This window comes from Aquila chrysaetos, chromosome 2 (genome assembly GCF_900496995.4).
Source record: "Aquila chrysaetos chrysaetos chromosome 2, bAquChr1.4, whole genome shotgun sequence".
Lineage (NCBI taxonomy): Eukaryota > Metazoa > Chordata > Aves > Accipitriformes > Accipitridae > Aquila > Aquila chrysaetos.
In genome coordinates this window covers 28,204,623-28,226,516 of record NC_044005.1, presented here as the reverse complement: position 1 = coordinate 28,226,516, position 21,894 = coordinate 28,204,623, and the positions used below count along the sequence as shown (strand labels likewise).

The 21,894-nt window shown below is 35.5% G+C and overlaps 1 protein-coding gene across 1 annotated transcript in view; it reads left to right on the top strand.

Annotated features, from left to right (window-relative positions):
• The window catches only part of TTC6 (tetratricopeptide repeat domain 6), a 63,614-nt gene that overhangs the window by 21,268 nt on the left and 20,452 nt on the right, over positions 1–21,894 (top strand). The window contains exons 7-19 of the mRNA XM_030005044.1: positions 3,776–3,935; positions 4,436–4,540; positions 5,537–5,638; positions 6,605–6,667; positions 8,592–9,019; positions 10,717–11,203; positions 12,831–12,960; positions 14,433–14,608; positions 15,037–15,173; positions 17,305–17,474; positions 18,523–18,643; positions 19,964–20,114; positions 21,525–21,607. Of these exons, the coding sequence (XP_029860904.1) occupies positions 3,776–3,935; positions 4,436–4,540; positions 5,537–5,638; positions 6,605–6,667; positions 8,592–9,019; positions 10,717–11,203; positions 12,831–12,960; positions 14,433–14,608; positions 15,037–15,173; positions 17,305–17,474; positions 18,523–18,643; positions 19,964–20,114; positions 21,525–21,607 (2,313 nt within the window). The remainder of the gene's footprint in view (positions 1–3,775; positions 3,936–4,435; positions 4,541–5,536; positions 5,639–6,604; positions 6,668–8,591; positions 9,020–10,716; positions 11,204–12,830; positions 12,961–14,432; positions 14,609–15,036; positions 15,174–17,304; positions 17,475–18,522; positions 18,644–19,963; positions 20,115–21,524; positions 21,608–21,894) is intronic.

Sequence of the window (21,894 nt, the reverse complement as noted above, 5' to 3'; positions counted from 1 at the left end):
TCAACCGTTTAAATAGCAATAGATCTATCTTTTTTTTTTTTACTAGTTTTGATTTCTTCTGTGAAAGAATCTTGTTTGACTGTAACAAAGTCCAAAGAAGCCTACAGTGGTAGGGTTTTATGGTAGATCAGATCAAGAAAGCAATAATTTTCTTGCTTTAAAGTCTTGTCTTCACTATGAAAAATATCTACAGGCTTAAAAATATATATAACTTTTCATTGATGTCTGCAAAAAACATCTTGTGGAGCAGGCTGTATCAATTTATCAAGATGTAAACTTCCCAAGGTCAGCTACAGCTCTCTCCTGGGACTGACTGTATTAAGTTTATTTCATCAGATAGCAAAAATGCCTTGCTTTTGCACTCCTGTTTAATCTTGGTATACTCGGCAGGCATTAGTTATCTGAGAGTTAAAAAAGCTACTTTTCTAGCCATGAAGACAAGTATTAAGCTAAATATATTTTTATGAAAGGTATATATGGATAGTCAAACCTGTTCCTGGCAGATATCCTACAAAAAATTTAACAGGATTTGTAGCTTCATGTTATATTTGTTAAGATTCCTTCATGCAGGAATGCCTGCATCTCCCTGAGACATTCTGATTTTACAGTTTTTTACCAGCAGATGGAGACAGAACGATTATATCAGTATTATTATTACTTGGAGCCTTCCTCCATGATGCATCTCTCTTCCAGAAATGAAAAGTCTGAATGTTGTTTTGCATCAAATCACAGTTGATTACTTAGTTTTAAATTCAAGGAGTTTATACTATTTATGGCAAAAGTGCCCTAAAAGAGGGCTCTTTTTATGTTTTTCACTTAAAACACTCTTAACTGCCAAATGCTAAGGAATATTTTGATTGCTTTACCTTTTTATATCTTGTATAACTTCACTTGACATTCCTTTGTGGAGACACCCACCTTGAAGAGTCAGAACCACCTGGGGTGGGTTGACCCTGTCTGGACACCAGGTGCCCACCAAAGCCTCTCTATTACTGCCCCTCCTCAGCTGGACAGGGGAGAGGGAATAGAATGAAAGGCTTGTGAGTTGAGATAAGGACAAGGAGAGATCATTGACCAATTACTATCACAGGCAAAACAGGCTCAACTTGGGGAAATTAGTTTAATTTATTACCAGTCAAATCAGAGTAGGATAATGAGAAATAAAACCAAATGGTAAAAACACCTTCCCTTCACGCCCCTCTCCTTCCTGGGCTTAACTTCACTCCTGAATTCTCTACCTCCCCCCGCCAGCAGCACAAGGGGGACGGGGAATGGGGCTTGTGGTCAGTTCATCACATGTTGTGTCTGCCGCTCCTTCCTCCTCAGGGGGAGGATTCCTCACACTCTTCCCCTGCTCCAGCGTGGAGTCCCTCCCACAGGAGACAGTCCTCCATGAACTTCTTCAATGCGAGTCCTTCCCACAGGTTGCAATTCTTCATGAACTGCTCCAGCATGGGTCCCTTCCATGGAGTGCAGTCCTTCAGGAACAGACTGCTCCAATGTGCGTCCCCTGCAGGGTCACAAGTCCTGCCAGCAAACCTGCTCCAGCGTGGGCTCCTCTCTCCACAGATCCACGGGTCCTGCCAGGAGCCTTCTCCAGTGCAGGCTTCCCACAGGGTCACAGCCTCCTTTGGGCATCCACCTGCTCCAGCCTGGGGTCCTCCGCAGGCTGCTGGTGGATATCTGTTCCACTGTTAACCTCCATGGGCTGCAGGGGGACAGCCTGCCTCACCATGGTCTTCATCACGGGCTGCAGGGGAATCTCTGCTCCAGCACCTGGAGCACCTCCTCCCCCTCCTCCTTCACTGACCTTGGTGTCTGCAGGGTTGTTTTTCTCAGATATTCCCACTCCTCTCTCTCTTTGTCTGCAGTTGCGCAGTTTCCACCCCACCTGCCCTGCCCCAAGTATGTTATATCAGAGGCACTGTTACTGTCGCTGATGGGCTCGGTCTTGGCCACTGGTGGGTCCGTCTTGGAGCCGGCTGGCATTGGCTCCATGGGACATAGGGGAAGCTTCTCGCAGCTTCTCACAGAAGTCACCCCTGTAGCCCCTCCGCTACCAAAACCTTGCCATGGAAACCCAATTCACCACCAAATACTAAGATGTAAAGAAAAACTAGGAAGGCCAAACACTTGTCAAAAGTTAGGTTTTCAGTTCCTGTTTTTCTTCTCTTTAAGAAATAGTTTTTTTTGTCAAAGCTTCCACTTGAAGAAAGGAACATTCCAGAAAGAGTTCAAGAACTACTCCCAGATCTATAATATTTCTCTCTGTGTGAGAACTACAGCTTCTGGGCTAGTGCTACATTTTAAGGATTCATTTTTAACCTCCAAATGTACTTCAGAAGGCATTTTGTTTGCTAAATCAAATGGCTGGTTCTCAGTTATGTTGAGACCCCCCCCCCCCCCCCCGTTTATACAGTATTCTGATAATTTACATAGGTCTTAAAATGGAAGTACATTGCAGTTAGCATAAATGAGAATCAATATAGCAGATATACGTCTGATGGTGAAATTGCAAGTAACAGAAGTTACACACTTTAGTTCCATGAATGCACAGAGAAACTTCATTATTTAGTGTTTGGAGAAAAACTACCCCAAACCTGACTAACACCAGTAGATGTCAGTGTTGACATATGCCAGTGTGTTGAGAAAACTGTTCCATGTAATGTGCATTTTAATTTACATACTTATATGGATACCTGAATATATGAAATTAAGTGTTTTTTCTTGTTCTTTTGTATATACATTACATATTTCACCATTTATTGCATTCTGTGCTTGTAATTGGTAGTACAGTAAGAACTATATAAGTGAGAACTTAATTCTTGTATTATAAAACAAGCTACAAGAAGAATAGCAAAAAATATGAATGTAACCTTCTCTCCATTAAATAAAAACATTCATTTATAATTTTATATATAAATCCTATAAAATATCAGTTCAAGTGATAATGTTAATAGTTGTTGCTACTAATATCTAAAATAGTTTTGCCAGCTTGGTAGTAGTAATAGATCCTTCAAATCTGAATTTCCCTTTAGAGGTGCCAGGAACAAAGGAAATAAAGGTAGAACAGTTATTACAGGATTTTTTTTAATATATATATATACGCACATGCATATATAAACATACTTATGAGTTACTGTGTTGTGTAAAAGCATTCACTGTTTTTGGAAATTGAAACTGTAGATAGATAGGAAATTAGGATGTATAATTACTTCAAACTACAGCTTTCTGAAGTGAAATATTCCTTTTGTGAGGTGTTTGCCATAGGTAGATTTATTTAAAAAAAGGACAAAAAAAAAAAAAAATCAGAATCCAATCCCCAAGTAATCACATAAGGTGCTGTTCAAAACCAGCCAGACATTCCTGGTGAAATCAGTTCTTTTTGGCATTTAAGTATATCTGAGTGTAAGCACAGCACTTGTGTGGTGTATTTGCCATGCATGAAGTTATGCATGTAATGCATTTTGTACTAATTTAGAGCTTAGTGTTATATTTTTCTTGTGACTTCTATAATACACACCATGGACCTGATCATGAAAGTCGTCTTAAAATTATTTGGTGTGTGACTAAACAAATTACAAGCTTGGCACCAGGTTTCCATTGTATAGTATGTAATTTCAATCTTTAGTTTATAAAACAAAGTTTTATTCATAATTTATTTCTAATTTGATTTAAACTTTACCTAATTTTCTTTGTCTTTAACAACTAAGCTATTTCTGTGCTGTTATCTCACATAATTAGAGTAATTTATTAATCTTTTATGTTCCTGCAGAGTTTGTTATGAAGGAGTTCCTATTTCAGAGCAATTCCAGAATAATTGGACAGATGGGATTCACTTTCTTCCCCCTCATACATCAAAAAGCCTAACGGAATGCCAAAAAATTGCTGAATATTGTCTTAGAAAGCCACAACTGCAACTGTTAGGAGAGAAAGTAAGAAATAATTTTAATAAATGTGTGCTGTATATGCACAATCCTACAAATGAAGACACAAAATCTGGGGGAAAAAAAAGTTGTTTTTTTTTTAATTGTCATGCAACAAAAGAACAGAACACCTTGGAAATAAAGTTCTGCTGATTTTTTAACATTTGACAATATGCAATATTAAAATGTATATGGAGTTTTTCATCAATGGGGAGGGTTGTTCTGAAATCTCATGTCTCAGTTCTTAATTCCTTCTCTGAAGTAATAAAATATGCTAATGTGCTGATTAATAACAAACAAAAATACTAAAAGAGCAAACCAGGTAGTTCATTCAGGCTGTGGAGCCCTATACCTCATAGGATTTCATTATATTTGGTGGGGTTGTTTTTGACAAAACCATGTTTAGCAGAAAACAGCATTTCATCACCTAATAGTTCAGATTCAGTACAGACATTCATTTATAAACTGGGTTTATGTTAGTTGATAACTGCATTGTATTGGTTTTGAAGGTTTCCATTTATCCAGAAGCTTTAAAAATGTTTTGGGCTCCAGCTCCACCAAAATTCTCTGCTCCAATTTCTTCATTAAAGGAAATTTTATTTCCTATGTATGAGGTAAATATTTAAATGTATTTTTAGTGTTCCCATCTTTTGCAGAAATATATATCTTTTTCTAACATTATATTTGTTAACTGTAACAGTTGTATTTTATACTGCTATCTTATTAGCACTCTTGTGTTTGTGTATTGTAATCACAGTATATAAGTCATCGTACAATTTGTAATAGTATGTATTGATTAGTATTGTTTCATTTTCTGCAATAATAAAGTTTCTGGTAGTAATTATTCTAAATTACCATGTGCTATTATGTTATCTTGCTTAATGTCTTTACATTTATGTTGAAAGATACTTTTGCATAGTTTTTCTTCTGCTATGCTATGCTGGCAGTGATTTCTATTAAAATGTAATAAAATATTTCTTATATTTAACAAAGTCCATTTTAGAAAATGCCAAAGTTTTTGAGTTTTGAAATGTTTTGAATGTAAAATCTCCACTGTGATTACATTATTGTGAGAGATGAGCCATTCATGTAAAAGAGCATGCCTATTGTATGCCTGTATTTGTAGCACTCTGCACCTTCATATGGCAAAGGTTACAGAGAAACTAGCATTTCATGACCAGTTCACACTCCTGTGCAAGAGATAAAGCACACTTATGCATGGATTAATTGATAGCAGGAATAGACCTGACATAGTTCCCCATCTCCTAGCCTTACAATGACCAAATTGAGAGCTGTGGTTATTACTGTATGGACTACTGCGACCTGACATAAATTACCAAAGCTAAAGATAAAAACTTTAGAGAATCAGGTAGCAATAATCAGTTTCCTCAGTTCTCTGCCCCTTTTGCACCATGTAATTCTTGATCACATTAAAGAATGTGTTCCATCAGAAGCCTAGGATAAATGGTTTCTGTGATGTTGGTCTTGCTCATCATTAATCTTTAGCTCAAATATGTTATAGGCTTTATTATCTGTTACTATGTTTTCTATAGCTGACTAAAATAATAGTATTGCACATACTCAAATATGCAAATATATTAATATTTCAGAGCAATGCTATTGAGGATGTTGTATTTGAAGGCTTTTTCACTGATCATGATGAAGAGTTAGAAGCTGAGCAAGATGATCATGATTTCTATGATTATGGGCTGGTGTGTATTATGGTACAATTTTTTTTAATGTAGTACTGAAAAATAAGATTAGCAAAACAATTTGTAGTTTGAAGATCTAGTCAAAAGACGAAACATTTCTATGTAGTTGACTTCTAGAAACAATTTTATGTTAGGTATTTGTTCATTTTTTAATAGTTAGAAAATGCTAAATCTCACTTTCTGAAACTTGAAACTGTGCTTGGAAGGAGTCATTGCATATTTTAAAGATGCTTCTTATTTTGCGTTATTATAGCACTAGGTGATGATTTAGGGGAGGGCCTGTGATTACAAATAACAGGTTTTGAGTAATATGACATATCTCAATGAAGCGGCTTACGGGATGTTCCACTATGCCCAGACATCTAAAAAAACTGCAAGAGTCAAGAAGCAGAACAGGGGAAAAGAGATGTTTCCAAGTGTGTGATTTTTTTTTAAATCTAGAATTTCTCTGAATGTAATATTAAAGGATAGGCAAACAATTCTATGCAGGTGATTTGCAAGTGAAAGATTGAAGTGTGGCTCTAAGTTGCAGTGTGGGTCTTTCCAGTTACAGAATGTTTGTTGGAAAGACATCTCCATACAGGCAGTAAATTCACAAGGTGTTCAACAGTATGGCATATTCACAGTGTGTTCTGAGATTGGAGCATCTACAGCACTGGACCATCTATGTCCACTGACTGCTTGCTCTTTAGCGTTAATTTATATAAGCATGTTGTATGTGTCTCAGATTTTTGGACATCTGGCAGTGGAATGGTCTTAAGACATCCAGAAATCCAGGGAAATGCAGTCCTCACTTCACTCTGGCAAAGGTGGGGTTGGTTTTTTTTTGGTGAAAATACAGATTTGTTTGGACATTAGCTCTATTTTCGTCAGTCTCTGCTTTTAAAAGCAGAATGTATCTGAAAGCTTTATTCATATTAGGCTCAGACTGATTCAGACTTATTTTGCTTTTTGTTTTATCTATAGACAAAAAGTTTACTGAGAAGATGCCAATCCTTGCCTGACTTTTCTGACATTGAGAGCTCAGAGGTATTATTTTATATTTACTTGTATTTGTTCCTGAACTGTGATTTTGTGGAAGAAATTCTTCCACTGAACTGAATTGAACTTAATATTTTCCTACTAAATGCAAAAGTGAGAGTCTCAGAGGTCTTTTTCAGGTGGATTGGTTACATTAAATAGGAGAACGTAGCTCTGCAATGAGAACCCCTGTTAACTTTACAGGCATTTGGATAGAGATAAGTGTGAATACGCTGTACTCTAGCTAACCTGAAATGAGTGGGACAACATATCTGAGTAAAGATTAGCAGTATCAGGTCCTTGGATTTCAGATGTATCAGGGCATCAATGTTGTCAAGTTTCCAATCTGTAAAGTGCTATGTACTTTTATGGCTATTGAAGTTATGCTAGCTGTTTCACAAAATACATAAAGCAGCAATAAACCATGTAAATTTTACAGCTATGCAAAGATGACCTTGGTAGCATTATACAAGTAATATTTTATTAACAAATTTGATTTTGAGTAAGAATTTGAGGAGTATGTATTTATTTAAAACTTCTATATAGTCCATAAAAACCTGCTTAAAATGTTGTGACCATGTTGTTTTAAAGACGGACATGAAGCATGGCAGCAGTTTGTATGCAATGATAAATAAAATTTATAATTTAAACACCAGATTTGCAATTTGAACTAAGCATTGATGCTTGATTTTTAAAATACTAGTTTCATGTTCAAATAGAAGTAGTCTTGTTGAATTCAGCTAGCCATCCTTTAGCAAAACTATGCATAGTTCATGAAAAGAATTTATCAAGTAACAATTCAATATTTATGCAATTTGCAGTCGAACTATTTGATTTGGTGATGACAGCTAATGATGGATACATGTAGTGATAAATGATAGCTTTACATTGAGTTTCAGCTTTTAAATAAATCAGTATGAAGCTTAGATTTTTTTAAAAAAATATAATTTTCCTAAAGAAAAGTGGCACACTTATGACATTATTTTTTTTTATCTTTTCAGAACTCCACAGGGTATAATGCATTACCACAAGGCTGATGCAGTGTCTTTCTAATAAATATACAAATTAAATAATTCTTAGCAGATGTCTGTAACCAAGCATTGAAAAAGTGCTTCTTTGAGTCTAATTAAAAATTATTCAACATTTTTAAATGCTTCATTTATTTTTTCATTTATTTTATTTATTACTAACAAGTGTTTCTCTCAGTAAATTTCAGGCAGTGGACATGAAATTGCATTTTATTTTCTTTGACAAAGATGTGTTATGCCTAGTATTATAGTGCAAGTTAGTGAACTGGAATTAACAGAAAGACTGAGAAGCAATACATTTGTTACTGCAGATAGTATTTGCTTAGTAATTAATAACAATTAAACACCAGAGGATAATAGTTATCCTTTTGGTTTTGATTTCATCAGGCAATTCAGGGATGGGGGCACAACGTATGAGGGTGCATAATTCCATTCAAATATTAACTGTGTTTCCATGTAATACAGTTGTACTTCCAAACATTATACAGAGTCCTCCTGTCTTTTCTTCTGAGTTCATGAATATATCTCAGTTCATCTTTTTGTAAATGTCACCGCCAGTGACATACGTTTTTGATTTTAAAATTTAACTTTCCTACAAGGACTAGGGGTATTTAATTCAAATTTCTTGTGATACTTTTTAGAGAAGATTGATTTTAGCCCTTCATGAGCTTCAAATAACTTCGGATTAATATTTCAGATCTCTTTGCTTTGACACATATCCTGAGATATGCAGATCTTTTTTCCCATTAAATACTATAATTTTTTTTCAGCAGTGTAGTCCCCATGTCCCTCTTTTTTTTCTTTACAATTTTATACAAAATAAAATCCAGTCCAACTAAGGAAATGTAATATATAAATTTTATTTCAAATGAACATCTAAATAAATTGTTTCCTTTTTTTAACAGACAAGTTTGATTAAAAGATCAGTCTCAGCTCTGGAGACGACTGCTTTCAAAGATGAAACTACGTTAATTATGTCAGCTAATTTCAAAACCAGCATGAAAGAGTTGAAAGTTATGAAGCAATGGATAGCTGAGTCAGAGGTTGAGACAGAGATCGGGAAAAGCTCCCCTACCAAGCATCTATTGAATGAAATCTGTGACGATCTTCAGTCGATGCAGACAGACATACCAGTAGAAAAAACGCCTGCTTTGACTGGACAAGAGGATAGTGAGAATGACATTGTTCTTGTGGAGCGATCTCAAAAGGCTGGGATTAAATACGCTGTTTTCCCAAGAAGAAAGAAAACAAAGAAATCAAAGAAAATAATAAACCCTAGAAAATTAGAAGCTGTGATTAAGAAATTAAGTCAACCCCCAAAGATTCTTAAAAGGTTTTCTTTAATTAGCGTATTGCCTTTTTAAAGAATGTATTTTAATTTGTAGCCATATTATCTAATTACAGGTTTTATCTTTTTTTAAATATTAATATTGCTCTGAAATTAAGTAATAATAGTTTAGTTATTTAGGAATAATATACTTTTTTTAATGCAAAGAAAAAATATGTACTGCTCAGGTATCTTTAGAACATTTAGTATGTATTATACTTTAAATGGAAATGGTGTTGCTTCATGCAACAACAGAAGAAATTTTATCTAAGTATAAATGCATGATTAAATTGTCAAGCTTCTGAAAGACAAGTGGAAAATTCTAAGTTCTTAGGAAACCAAAATGCTAGGCTGGACTAACCTCCTTTGTACCATGAAATTTGTAGATTACATCAAACAAGTAGTTTGCTTTTTACCTTTTGTTTTCATGTATCACTCTAAATATTTTCCTAGTGAATGTTTACTATTTACATACTTCAGATATGGGATACCTTAGAAAATATTCAAGTATTAAAAAAAAAAGAAAAGAAATTCATGTTCTTGCTAGATTTTTGATATTTCTTAAATACTTATGCTTGAAGTGTGACCTGCAAAAAAACCCCAAATGTTGTCTATTTTTGTGTACAGTCATATGTGTCCACATTGTACTTACACTGATGCTCAGGCCTGGTCCTTCAGGCCAGCTTTCCATTCAGCTGCCTCTTTTTTAAGCTTTTAGGCACCTTTCAGTAGGTTTCTTCTTAAGAAAATCAAAGATACTTAAATGGTGTGAAATACTTTTATAGTGAGCTGTGACTAAGGGAGAAGGTGTCCTTTTTTCAAAGTCTTGTTTTAGACTGAGGTACTGTATGTTCTTTGCTGTCTAAGGCTTTCATATCAGTTTTGCTAAACCAAGGAGATTTCATCTTTGTACTATTTTGCATGTCTCTCATGCATGGGCCTGCTACATTTTTTATTTAATTTCCTTTTTTTTTCTAGTAGGATCCTTACGTACAAAATATTATGAATATTAGGTACACAGTATTATAAATATATATATATGTATAAAATATTTTCTCTGTATTCCTTTCTGGTATTCCTTTCTGTGTTAGCAAGGCTAGTATTGTTTGTGATAAAGATTTAGTGTTTCTGTTAAAGTCTTCAGTTTCTTTCACTTTGATGTCTCAGAGCAGATGTTGATATTGAACATTTGTGAAGGTTCTCATCTTGGAAGCTACGAATTTTCCCTGATTATAATTTTGGAAATGTCCTTGTAAACTCAAATGCTTGCTTTCACCTCTGGGTGGTGCTTCTGGTTATATTCTCATGGCCTCTTCCTAATATCATTGGGATCTATCATTGATATATTGATCCATCTAGGATTTATCATCATTTAGCCAGGCTGATAACTGTCCACTATGAAACATCATCCTTTCTTAGGTTTAGTATTGTCCTCGTAAACCTAAATTAGAAGCTTTTGGAGGAAATAAGCATGCAACTGCAAATAAGTGCTGAACATTCTGGGGACATGAATGATTCAGAACAATTCTGCTTACTTGCAGCTTCAGTAATGGTTTTCGATAAATGGCTGATAAGTTAAAATATTATCATTAACAAGAGAGCTAACAACAGGTTTTTGAATAGTTGTTGACTGGCAGATTGCAATTTGATATCGTTACTATATCTGGGAAACTTTAGTTAATTGTTAATATATTTTTCCTTAGGTCTGTGTCTCTGGGAAGGCTTTCTATTTGTGATGAATTCAGTACCAAGGTGTCTTCAGCAATCAAACAATATCAGAGCCCCAGCATCCCTTGTTTGTTAGATTTTGAAAAGTTTGCAAAAGTGAGGGGTGGAATTCCAGAAGAAACTTCTGCTCGCATGTGGGTCAGTGGAATATGGAACTGCTGGTTTGATGAAACTTTCCCTCCTAGTGGGACTGCTTCTGAGGAGAAGGATACTGAATTACTAAAAGGAACTGAGATGGTGGACTCTCAAGAAGCAAATCTACAAATAGAACTAGTTGACTCAATACAGCCTGTTCTTCTTGAAGGAGCAACAGTTAGTATTGAAGATTTAGAAAAAGAAGTAAGAAGACTGTCTGAGCTAATAGAAAAGGAAGAGCATCCTTCAGCTTTTCACTACTGCAGGCGTGGAGCAATACAAAGAAAGTTAGGCAAGTTAAAGTCAGCTATGGATGACTTGGAAAAAGTAAGTTTAATGCCAAGTTTTACTTCTATCAAGCACTTTTTTTTAAAATTGAGTTTCTGAGTCCTTCAACAGGTGAAGAACTAGAAGCAGGAGAGCTGATAACTAGCTGAATGCTGCCACCTTTTACCTCTCTATGATAGCATGATCCAAGTTTAGTGCCACAAGAATGAAGGCTCTTAATAAACTGTGTTTATTTACCCCAGTATTCTCCAAGCACCATGTTTCTTTGGAGACCCTTGCTCAGGATACAACACTCCTAAATAGATTTGGAGGTAGGATAGACAAAAAGGACAGAAAGTCTTTTGCTTCAAGTTTTGTTGCTGGCAAAGCTGACAAATATTTTTTTAATATCTGCAAAAGCATAGTAAGCAAATAAATTTAAAAGTCGTGTATTTCCTGTTTAAACTATCATTTGACAATAAGATTTTATACAATACTACTAGTGTTTTTCTATGTATGCTTATTTTTTCACCAGTTTTAAGTTCCCTTTGTAGTGCTACAAACCTGCCATTGCTTCCACCCAAGACCCTGCACAACTAGAAAGCAACAACCAAAACAATAAAAATGTTGCTGAAAAAAACCAGAAAGAAAAAGAAGATTTTTAAAGTCTATAATTTAAACTTGGAAGCTGTAAAAGCTTTCAAAGGCATTCTTTAAGCAAAGGTATAGTTCTGTATGTTTGTGAAACCTGGGTAGAGAAGTCATGTGTTGTACTTTCGGTATAGTATTTTCATTGTCATTTAACATCTTTATTACACACAGCTAGTCATAAGCAGATTGGGACCCCAAAGTACTTCATCCTATATATAATGTTGTAGAGCAAAAGATGTGCTTCTTTCCTTAACCAACATCTCGGCTTTTAACATAGCATTTGGTGTTTGGAGAGGCAGTCCTCAGCAGCTGCTTTGGGGTTCAGAATCCTTGTACTGGAGTGCTTGATAATGCAAGATTTAACCAGATCTTTCATGTTGATATTAGTCTGTGGGAGTTATTACTGCTCGGGAGCTAACTGGGCATCAGTCGGTGAGTGGTGAACAATTGCATTGTGCATCGCTTGTTTTGTATATTCCAATCCTTTTATTATTATTGTCATTTTATTATTGTTATTACTATCATTATTATTTTCTTCCTTTCTGTCCTATTAAACTGTTCTTATCTCAACCCACGAGTTTTACCTTTTTCCTTCTGATTCTTTCCCCCATCCCACTGGGTGGGGGGGAGTGAGTGAGCAGCTGCATGGTGCTTAGTTGCTGGCTGGGGTTAAACCACCACACTTTCAAATAGAAGAATTCTGATTTCTAGAAATAGTTCAGATAACTATTTTGAAGAAATCATCAAACATGATAATATCCCAGCTGATTAATATTTTGTGCTGAATATTCTGGTAGCTTGGACTCTGTTTCTGCATATGCATAAGTACATGATTCTTTTAAAGAAACAAGTGACATTAGTAAAATTTTTCAGATTTTTAGGTTAAATTAAAGTTTGTCAGTCTAGGAATTTTCTTAAAAAAATAGTAATAACAATTTCAGTGCAAAAATTTTCTCATTTCCTATGTACTGTTGTTAGCACATTTGACAAGTTCCTTCTGCAATATAAAAAAAATATTTACTTATTTTGTTTATAGGCCATAAGCCTAGAACCACTGCTGCTTGATGCTTACTGGCATAGACATTTGATTTACCTCTTTCAAGACAGAATTTCTGCTGCTTTTGATGACCTGAATTTTATAACTAAATGGAGCAAAAATAAAGCAGGTAAGTAACTACTGAAGTGTAACTTAACAGTTAACTTTTCATAGTGTTTTTTTCTCTAGTTGCCTTTGGCCTTAGTTCTGCAAATGTTTTTGTATGTCTTTAACCTTGGCAGTTGTTTTATCCATGTTATACAAAGCAGACATGAATCTTCAAAGGCTTGGAACAGAAGTTGGGTTTCTAAGGCAAAAAAAAGTACTTAATTTTAGTGTGTTTTTAAAAAATGCAAAAAAAAAAAAAGAAAAAAGGAAGACTGATGGAAATTGTATCCATTAATTTAATGGGGAAAGCTGATAACAAGCCTGTAATGGAGACAGTGTGCTATTGTGCTTCAGGTCAGCCCAGTTCTGCCATACTCTTTAAACTGGGAAGGAGGAGCTTAAAAGGGGAAGATACCACCTGGTTGACAGCCCAGACCCTGCAGGTCAGGTGAAGTGCTTCCCAGGTTGTGATGCTGCACCTCCAATACTTTGTCCAGTTTTGGAACCCCTGGTATGAGAGAGACAAGCTGGAGAGAGTCCATTAGAAATCCATTAAGATGGTCAGTGGTCTGGAGCCTAAGTTCTATAAGGAAAGGCTGAGGGAGATGAGTTACTTAGCCAGGAGAAGGTAAGGCTAAGAGGGAAATCTGTTCTCAGACTACATAATTCGTGGTAACAGAGAAGACAGAGTCAGACTCTTCAGAGAGATGCACAGCAAAACAGGAGGCAATGGTCACAGGTTGCAACAAAGGAAATTTTGATTGGACATGGACTTGGAAGACACCTTCCCCCCACCCCTGTTCTTCCTCTACCTTTTTTTTTTTTTTTTTTTTTTTTTTTTTTTTTTTTTTGATGCTGAGCATGACGTTATATGGTATGGAATATCCCTTTGGCCTACTTAGGTCAGCTGTCTCAGCTGTGTCCCCTCCCATCTTCTTGCCCACCCCCAGCTTACTTGCTGGGGAGAGGGCAGAGTGGGGGAAAAAGAAAAAGAAAGCCTTGGTACTGTGCAAGCATTGTTCAGCAAGAGCTAAAACATTGTTGTGTAATCAACACTGTTTTAGTCACAAATCTGGAACACAGCACCCTATGGGCGGTTATGAAGAAAGTTAACTCTATCCTGACCAGACCCAATACAGTGGGATAAATATTGCGTGGGCCCATTTAAACTAAATCTCTTTATATTTGTTTGTGGTCAACACTAAATGGCTTGATGGGCCATTTCTACAGAGCTCTACAGAAAGCAAAGATTTTTAGTACCCGTGAATCTAGCAAGAGCTATCAGTTTACAGCTGCATGGGCTCCACGATTGAGTACACAGCTAGAGCTCTAAACTTCTGAGTTCTGTTGCTCAGATTAAAACAGGACTTCCTTTTTTTTATATAATCTACTGTTCTATTTCTACTGCTTGTGTTAATTACCCTGTAAAGAAGAAAGGACTTATTGTTCTGGACTGCTGAATAGTGCCTTTTATATTTTGGGTGGTTGTTTCAGATACATACCTGTCAATGGCTGAAATTTACAGGAAAAAAGGTGATAATACATTGGCAATCATCAGTTATAGCTCTGCAATACAATGCAGCCCTACAGATGATGACATTTATTTTAGGAGAGCCGAGTTGTATTTTGAGGAAAATCAATTGTTATTGGCCATGGATGATTATGCCAAAGTAAGTTCACTTTTTTGTGTTACAATAATGTAGTAACTTTGTGTAGTCTTAGTAAAAGTAAACTGTATTTGGATATATCTGGTAAGTAGCTTGAAGAACAGATATCCTTTCAAATAAATGATGTTTAAAAAAAATCAGTGCTATGGAAATAAATAAGTAATTTCTGTTACTCCTGCCAGCTAATTCAATAAATTACTGAATGTCTACAAATTATCAGCCACTAATAAGTTTGCATCACTACTTTTTTATTTCACTTTACAGTTAATGGAAATGACAATAGACATTAAAGGACCAAGGCATAAAAAAAGAAAATCTGAGAATAAAATAATATATTATTTTTATGCTTGGTTAAGACTTCTAATCATCAGAAATAATAAGAAGGAGGAGTAACATAATGTACTTTTTTTCATTATAATTTTTCATTATAGTGTTTTCAGTGTAACCCTAAAAGAACAGATGCACTTATGAAACATGGAATACATTTCTTTCACCGTTCAGTTTTGCCTACAGCTATTCAGGATTTTACAGCTGTGATCAAGGAAGACCCCAGCAATGCTCAGGCAAGGTAGAATATATAGTTTGACAAAAGTATTTGAATTTTAAGTGGATTATTAAAAGAATATAAATATGTAAAAGACTGAATATGCATTAAACAATAATAAAGCACTTGCATTTCCGAAGAGGTGTCTAATAGAAATAGAATAAGACTTCTAGGCCATGATATTCATTGGGGAATCTTTGTATTGCTTTAATGACTTTGGATTAGTCCCTAGACCTTAATTTAACTAAGCACAGAACCATGTGCTTAGATCTTACTGGAGTAATGCAAATATAGAGTAAGTTGGACTTAAGCACGTGCATATGTGCTTTGCTCTAAAGAACTGGATTTAAATACATGCTCAAAGTGAAGAAAGTCCTTAAGGATTACATAGTTCTATGCCTAATTGCCATTGGTTGCCTTGACACTTCTAGTTTTATCATTATGCTGAATTAATGTTTTCTGTGAAAAAAATTGAACTATGAATGAGAAGCATCTTTATTTTTGAATTATAACAATGATTTTGAGGTTTGACTTACAAAGACCAAAAAAAATTTATATGATTTCCCTACTAGAAAATGTGACTTCTACTTAATATCATTCCTGCAAAGATTTACATTCTTTTTATACTCTATTCTGGATTCATGAAAATAGAGGTAAAATAAAAATAAAAGCAGATATACAATACCAGATTATGATACCAGAATTTAGGTGTCAGCTTGCTGTATCCATGGGATGTAGGTGTCTAAGCAGCCATTATCACCAAGGACTCTAATCAATACACTTAGTAGACTTTAGGTAGACTGAATATAGACTATTCTATAAAGCCTGGAGATCTGTTCAGCTAAACAGAGAATAAGTGTATATTTTTGGATGAACTGAAATGCTCTTATCTCCTTGGATTGTATTGACTAGATCTCCGTCAACTGTAATGGAAAGTCAGACACCTAACATATGTTGCAGACATCTACAAATTGACACCTAAGTTCAGATGTCTTATTCTGGAATTGATCCCCATCCAAACTGAATAGAAATGGCTAGGGAGGCATTCCCCTATGTGTATCTTCTACCTGTCAGCCCATTTCCTTCATCACAGGGAACCACAGCATCATGCAAAGCTTTCTTATGACATTAGGTTCCTGTGCTACTAAAGTAATTTACAGATGTTCCTTAAGACTCTGACTCTGAAATAAAATCTTGAAGCAACATAAAGCTGCATTTGGCTTCCTGAAATCCACTAGTTCATTGAGGCTTACATGTTGATGTGTGGGCTCTGTGAATAGTCCTAGTGAGTATGGTTAGTATAAGTGCCTTGTGTTTGTGTTAAGCACGTGATTTAAATTCTTGAGGAACTGACTTTACTGTGTTACATTGAAAAAGGATTAGTATATATTTTGCATGATAACTCTACATAGAAGTGGGATGTGGCATAAGACCTGCTTAATATGTGAAAGCTATCTTTGGTAATTCAAAAATATAAGTTTTATATATTACATTTTGCATTGATAAAATAATTTGACAGCCATTGCTGTCTATTCACACTTTTTCACCTGTGCTTGTGATTTATCTTTTTTAAATATATTGCTAGCTTCCTGAATTTGAGGGATGAATAGTGTAAAATAGTAGGATCTGATTTTGTAAACTTGACTGTTTGAAAGAAATATTGAAGAATAGAATGGATGTTTTCAGAAAGCTTTAATAGTAATGAGGGCAGTTTTCTTTTTTTCTTTTAAATCAGATTTAACAAAATCTGATATTTCCCATACAGGAACTGCTGCACAATAGACTATGGAACTTGGAGAGTTCCATTCAACTCTGTGATGTCCAAAGCTGATACAGGGTTCTATTATATTGAACTTGGTTTATGCAAGTGCAGTGATCTGCCTATACAGTATAGACTACCAGGCTTTGTTACTTCAGACTTGCTTTATTAAATTCAGAAATAAAATTGAATGTTTATTCTATATTTCTACAGTTTTTTCCTGAATAATTACTTGAAGGTAGCATGACAAAAACAGTGGAAGAACTCTTGATATTAAGTTGACTCAACCTGTTAATATTATAAATAATAGTCTATGACTTCACATTGTGACTTCATTCTGTAGGTATAATTTTCTAAGGGAAATTATATTTAAAGAGAAACTTTCTTCCTTATTAGGCTGTATCGAGGAAGAGCATATGCTAAGCAGCAACAGTACAGAAATGCAATACAGGACTTAGCAGCAGCGGTTCATCTAGACCCTTCTTGTTGGTTAGCATTCTACTATAGAGGTTGCATACTACGACAAATTGATCCAAAAAGAGCTGTGCAGGACTTCAGTGTTTCTGGTATTGTTTGTTTCTTTTAATGGTGTGTATGTTTATCATTAAAAAGAAGAATGACAATTCACTAGTAATTACTGTACTGCAATGTAACACAGATTTTTCATGTTGCAAACATTGAAATGTATGGTTGTCATTCAGTGTTTGGTAATAACTTGCTCTTTTTCATTTCTATTAAGTTTGCTCTTAGACATTGTGGTAGGTTGACCCTGGCTGGGTGCCAGGTACCCACCAAAGCTGCTCTATCACTCCCGCTCCTCAGCTGGACAGGGGAGAGAAAATATAACAAAAGGCTTGTGGGTCAAGATAAGGACAGTTTAATAAAGTGAAAGCAAAGAAAAACAAATGATGTTATTCTCTACTTCCCATCAGCAGGCGATGTCTGGCCGCTTCCTGGGAAGCAGGGCTTCAGTACGCGTAGTGGTTGCTCTGGAAAACAAAAATGCCCCCCTTTCTGTCTCCCTTTACTTAGCTTTTATATCTGAGCTGACGTCATATGGTATAGAATATCTGTTTGGTTAGTTTAGGTCAGCTGTCCTGGCTATATCCCCTCCCAAGATCTTGCCCAGCCCCAGCCTGCCATTGAGGGGGGCGAAAATGTTGGAGAGACAGCCTTGATGCTGTGCCAGCGCTGCTCAGAAGTAGCCAAAACACTGGTGTGTTATTGACACCTTTCTAGCTACCAATGCAGAGCACAGCACTATGAGGGCTGCTATGGGGAGAATTAACTCCATCTCAGCCAGACCCAATACAGACATTGACTCTTACTGCTTGTTTTTCTTCAGTTATTTTGCCTCTGCTTCCTAAGCTTTTCTGCTTCACTTTTAACAATTCAAGTGGGTGTAACTGAGAATTACAAATATGTCTTGAAGGTATTTCGTGCCACAATGAACAGTTTCTGTTGTGATCTAATGTTTTGTTATGGTTTATCTATGATATTTTATAAAACTCTGAGAAAACTAGAGTAAGAAGTATTGTGCAAATAAGTTGCATGGAGTAACTGAAATATATGTGAATATCTGAACAGCTGATTTTTATTCTGCCTCTCCCACAGTACTCATCAATGACACTCAGGAAAATTTCTGTTCTTTTCTTCATCGTGGGATTGTTTACTCAGAACAGTGTCAATGGTCCCTGGCAATCTGTGACTTTGAAAGTGTCCTAGCTTTGGACAGGTGATTGGACTTGAGAATTTTAATATATGTTGTTTGTATTCTGATTATCTGGGTGCATAAAAGTACTAATAAAGGAAAGTAGAATCAGAACCATTATTCAGCAAATAGGCTGGAATTAAACACACAAAACCATAACGTCGTCTTTTAGTATCTTTTGCCTCATTTACTATAGTCCGAGTATAATAAAATTAATTATTAATGTATTTAAAAATTAAATTTTATTTTGCCTTACATGGCAACTTGCCAAATAAATTATTCAGGTCTGGCAGACAAAAGATGAAACTGAAGTCCTAAGTAAAGTTGACTACTCATGCCAATAATAATTTCGTTAGTCTTTTGGGAGGGAATGTGTCCACAATGCAGGTAAAAAGTCAAACTACTTTTTTTTCCCCAAAGAAAATGCCACAATGTTTTCTTTAGCAAAAGCTAGTAAATGGTGTCCCTGAACTAAAATTTTTAAAAATGCTGTTTGTGGTCCTTGATAGTTGATGACTGAAGCTGATGTGGTTTGTCTGAATTGCATTTCTTCCTACCACTTAAAAATACTTCAGAAACAGATTATATCTGTAGCAGCCCTGCCATGCAAATGGCCTTACAATATGCAACAACCCTCCCATACCAGTTAGCTGCATTAATTGCCTTACTCTAAAGGTACTGAGTTCTTGTTCAGTCATGGGCAACCTCAACAGTCCTGTCTTGAGCAAAGGCTTCCATTCTAATCTGTGTCGGGCCTAAAGACTCCTCAGCTCTTCCTTTGTCTTGGTTCTGCTATAGGAAGTCTTGAACTTTGCCTAAAAACAGTCTGCAAGAGTGGGCTGCACAAGATATTGCAGATCTTGGAAACCCAGGTCTCCCTAGCAGCTAGCCAAGTGAAATGATAGAAAATAAGGGACAGGCTAGATGGCAAATGTGTAAGCTTTGTCCGTCTTTTAAATCTACAATGTGTTTTTAGTGTTGAAGAATTCAGTATTTCTCGGTCTATTCAGTATATACAAAATTACTAGCTAGCTCTATTTCTAGTTCAGCTTCTACGACAGAGACTTGTCATCATTTCTTCACAATTCACATTTGGAGTGCTGTTTTTGGTGATCAGGGAGCCTCTACTGAAGCTTTCAAGCTTTCTAGCTTTCAAGCTACTGAAATGGTGGGGTTTTTTAATGAGCTATCTCCTCTGCTGGCAATTACAGTTCTTTAGCTCAGTGTGATCACAAAATAGATGTGTGGTAAATGTCACAAAAGTAGATGAAGCTGGTGTAAGCTGTGGTTAATACAATGACATATTTTGTGCAATAACAAAAGGAAAAAAAATTCTGTTTTTAGGTCTGTCATCTTTGCTTACCTAAATATTGGTTTGATACTGCTGTTGCATCTTGATCAGTGCTATGAAGCTATTCGACAGTTTACTAATGCCATTGAAATTGATCCTCTCAATGTTCGAGCCTATGTATGCAGAGCGCAAGCATATCATAAGGTAATACATTCCTTTTGCTTTTGTTTGCCACGTAATATAGCTTTATTTATATTTATTGTTGTTGTGGGGATTTTAATACTTATGCCTTGGTGTTATACAGGTGTTAGAACCTGCTTATAGCAATATGTTTCAAGTAGTCCTTGTCAACATAATGGAATTACATGCATTGCAATTGTAGAATATTGTTGCCATGTAATGCAATGACACAAAATATTTCAAGTGTCATTTTATCTTTTCTACATCAGTGTACATCTAATCTGAGCTTTAATAAATTTTTTTGAAATATATTTCAAAACTATTCTTTTGAAAATTTGTATTTTTTAAATATAAAACCCCACATTTTGAAATACAGTGTTTTCTAAACAGAATTTTCTTGAGAATACTTATTTTTCAGGAAACTCAAATTTTCTTCCCCATAAATGGGAGTGAAAACATCTTCAGTATTTTAATTTACTGTGAAACAGAGTGTATGCTACTTCTGCATGGGATTTGAGAATAATTTCTGCTAGCAGTTGGGTTTTTGAGACCCTCTCAGGAGTACAAGGAATGGAGTGTTCAATGTGACCTAAGTTGTGTAGATTTCATTGGCAGAATTCAAACAACTGTTGTGTCTCACAGTGCTTAGTTTGTTTTCAAAATGTTTTGAGAAATTGCTCACACTGTTCTTTTTCTTCCACAACTAAAGGAAACGGCTTTTAACTCACAGTCTAAGTGGATTAATGATATTCTTTTTTTGATATTGTCTTTTAAGAACTTGTGCCTGATAGTTTATATTGGAGGTCATCCACTAATGCTCAGGTTGCTATTGTAGGGGGGTTTTTTGTGTTTTTTTGTGGGGTTTTTTTTTGGCTTTTTTTTTCTTTTTAAATTTCAATGTAAAGCAGTAAAATAAAGCTCAGTACATGCATTCCATCAATGCTGTTCTTCAGTGAGAGTTTGAGTTAGCAGCTATCCCAGCTGGATGAATCAGTCCTTGGGATCTTCACTGTAATGATCTCCTTTCTCCTCAGCATCTGATGCACTCTGAATGGGACCACATGCACAGACACTTGAAAAATAAATGCAAATTCATTACAGCAATGAAGATTCATCAGGACATATGTGCATGTGGATCTCATGACCTAGTCTCCTTCCCAATAGTCCAGACTCTTCTTTGGATTTTGGAAGAGTAAAGAAACTGTCTGGAGTTTGGATTTACCCTGTGGGAAAGTATGGAAATATGTAGCGTAAATGTTTCAGACCTTTATTAAAAACATGTTGAGCTCCTTTATAGAGGACATATGTGCCTTGTGAGTTGTTACTATGTGGGCATTACATCCTGCAGAACTAAGTTTATAGAAATAGTAATTGTGTTTCCAAATTGTGTTCATATTAGCAATTGAATTGCTGTTTGTTCTTTATAAATTGCAGATTCATAATTTACCAAATGCTGTGAAGGATATAAACCGAGCCATTCATCTTTATCCAAATAAATCACAACTTTGCATGTTAAGGTAGGAAAGTGATTAGCTGAGAACTGCACAGATATCTCACTTCTAAAAAAAATTCCATTTGGAATGCTCTTGGGAGATACCCTTGTATTCTTTGAAACCTGCTCTGAATGGGTTTAAAAAAATGTAGTATTTTCATAGCATTTCCAGACCTGAAGAACTTAATCTGCATAGTGTCACCCAACTATCGTAATCATTACCTTGGAGGGAGAAACCTTGTTTCATATACAGGATTCTGCTCTTTGAGGTACATGTAGTTTCTGGGGAAAAAGAAGTAAATAGGTGCCGTG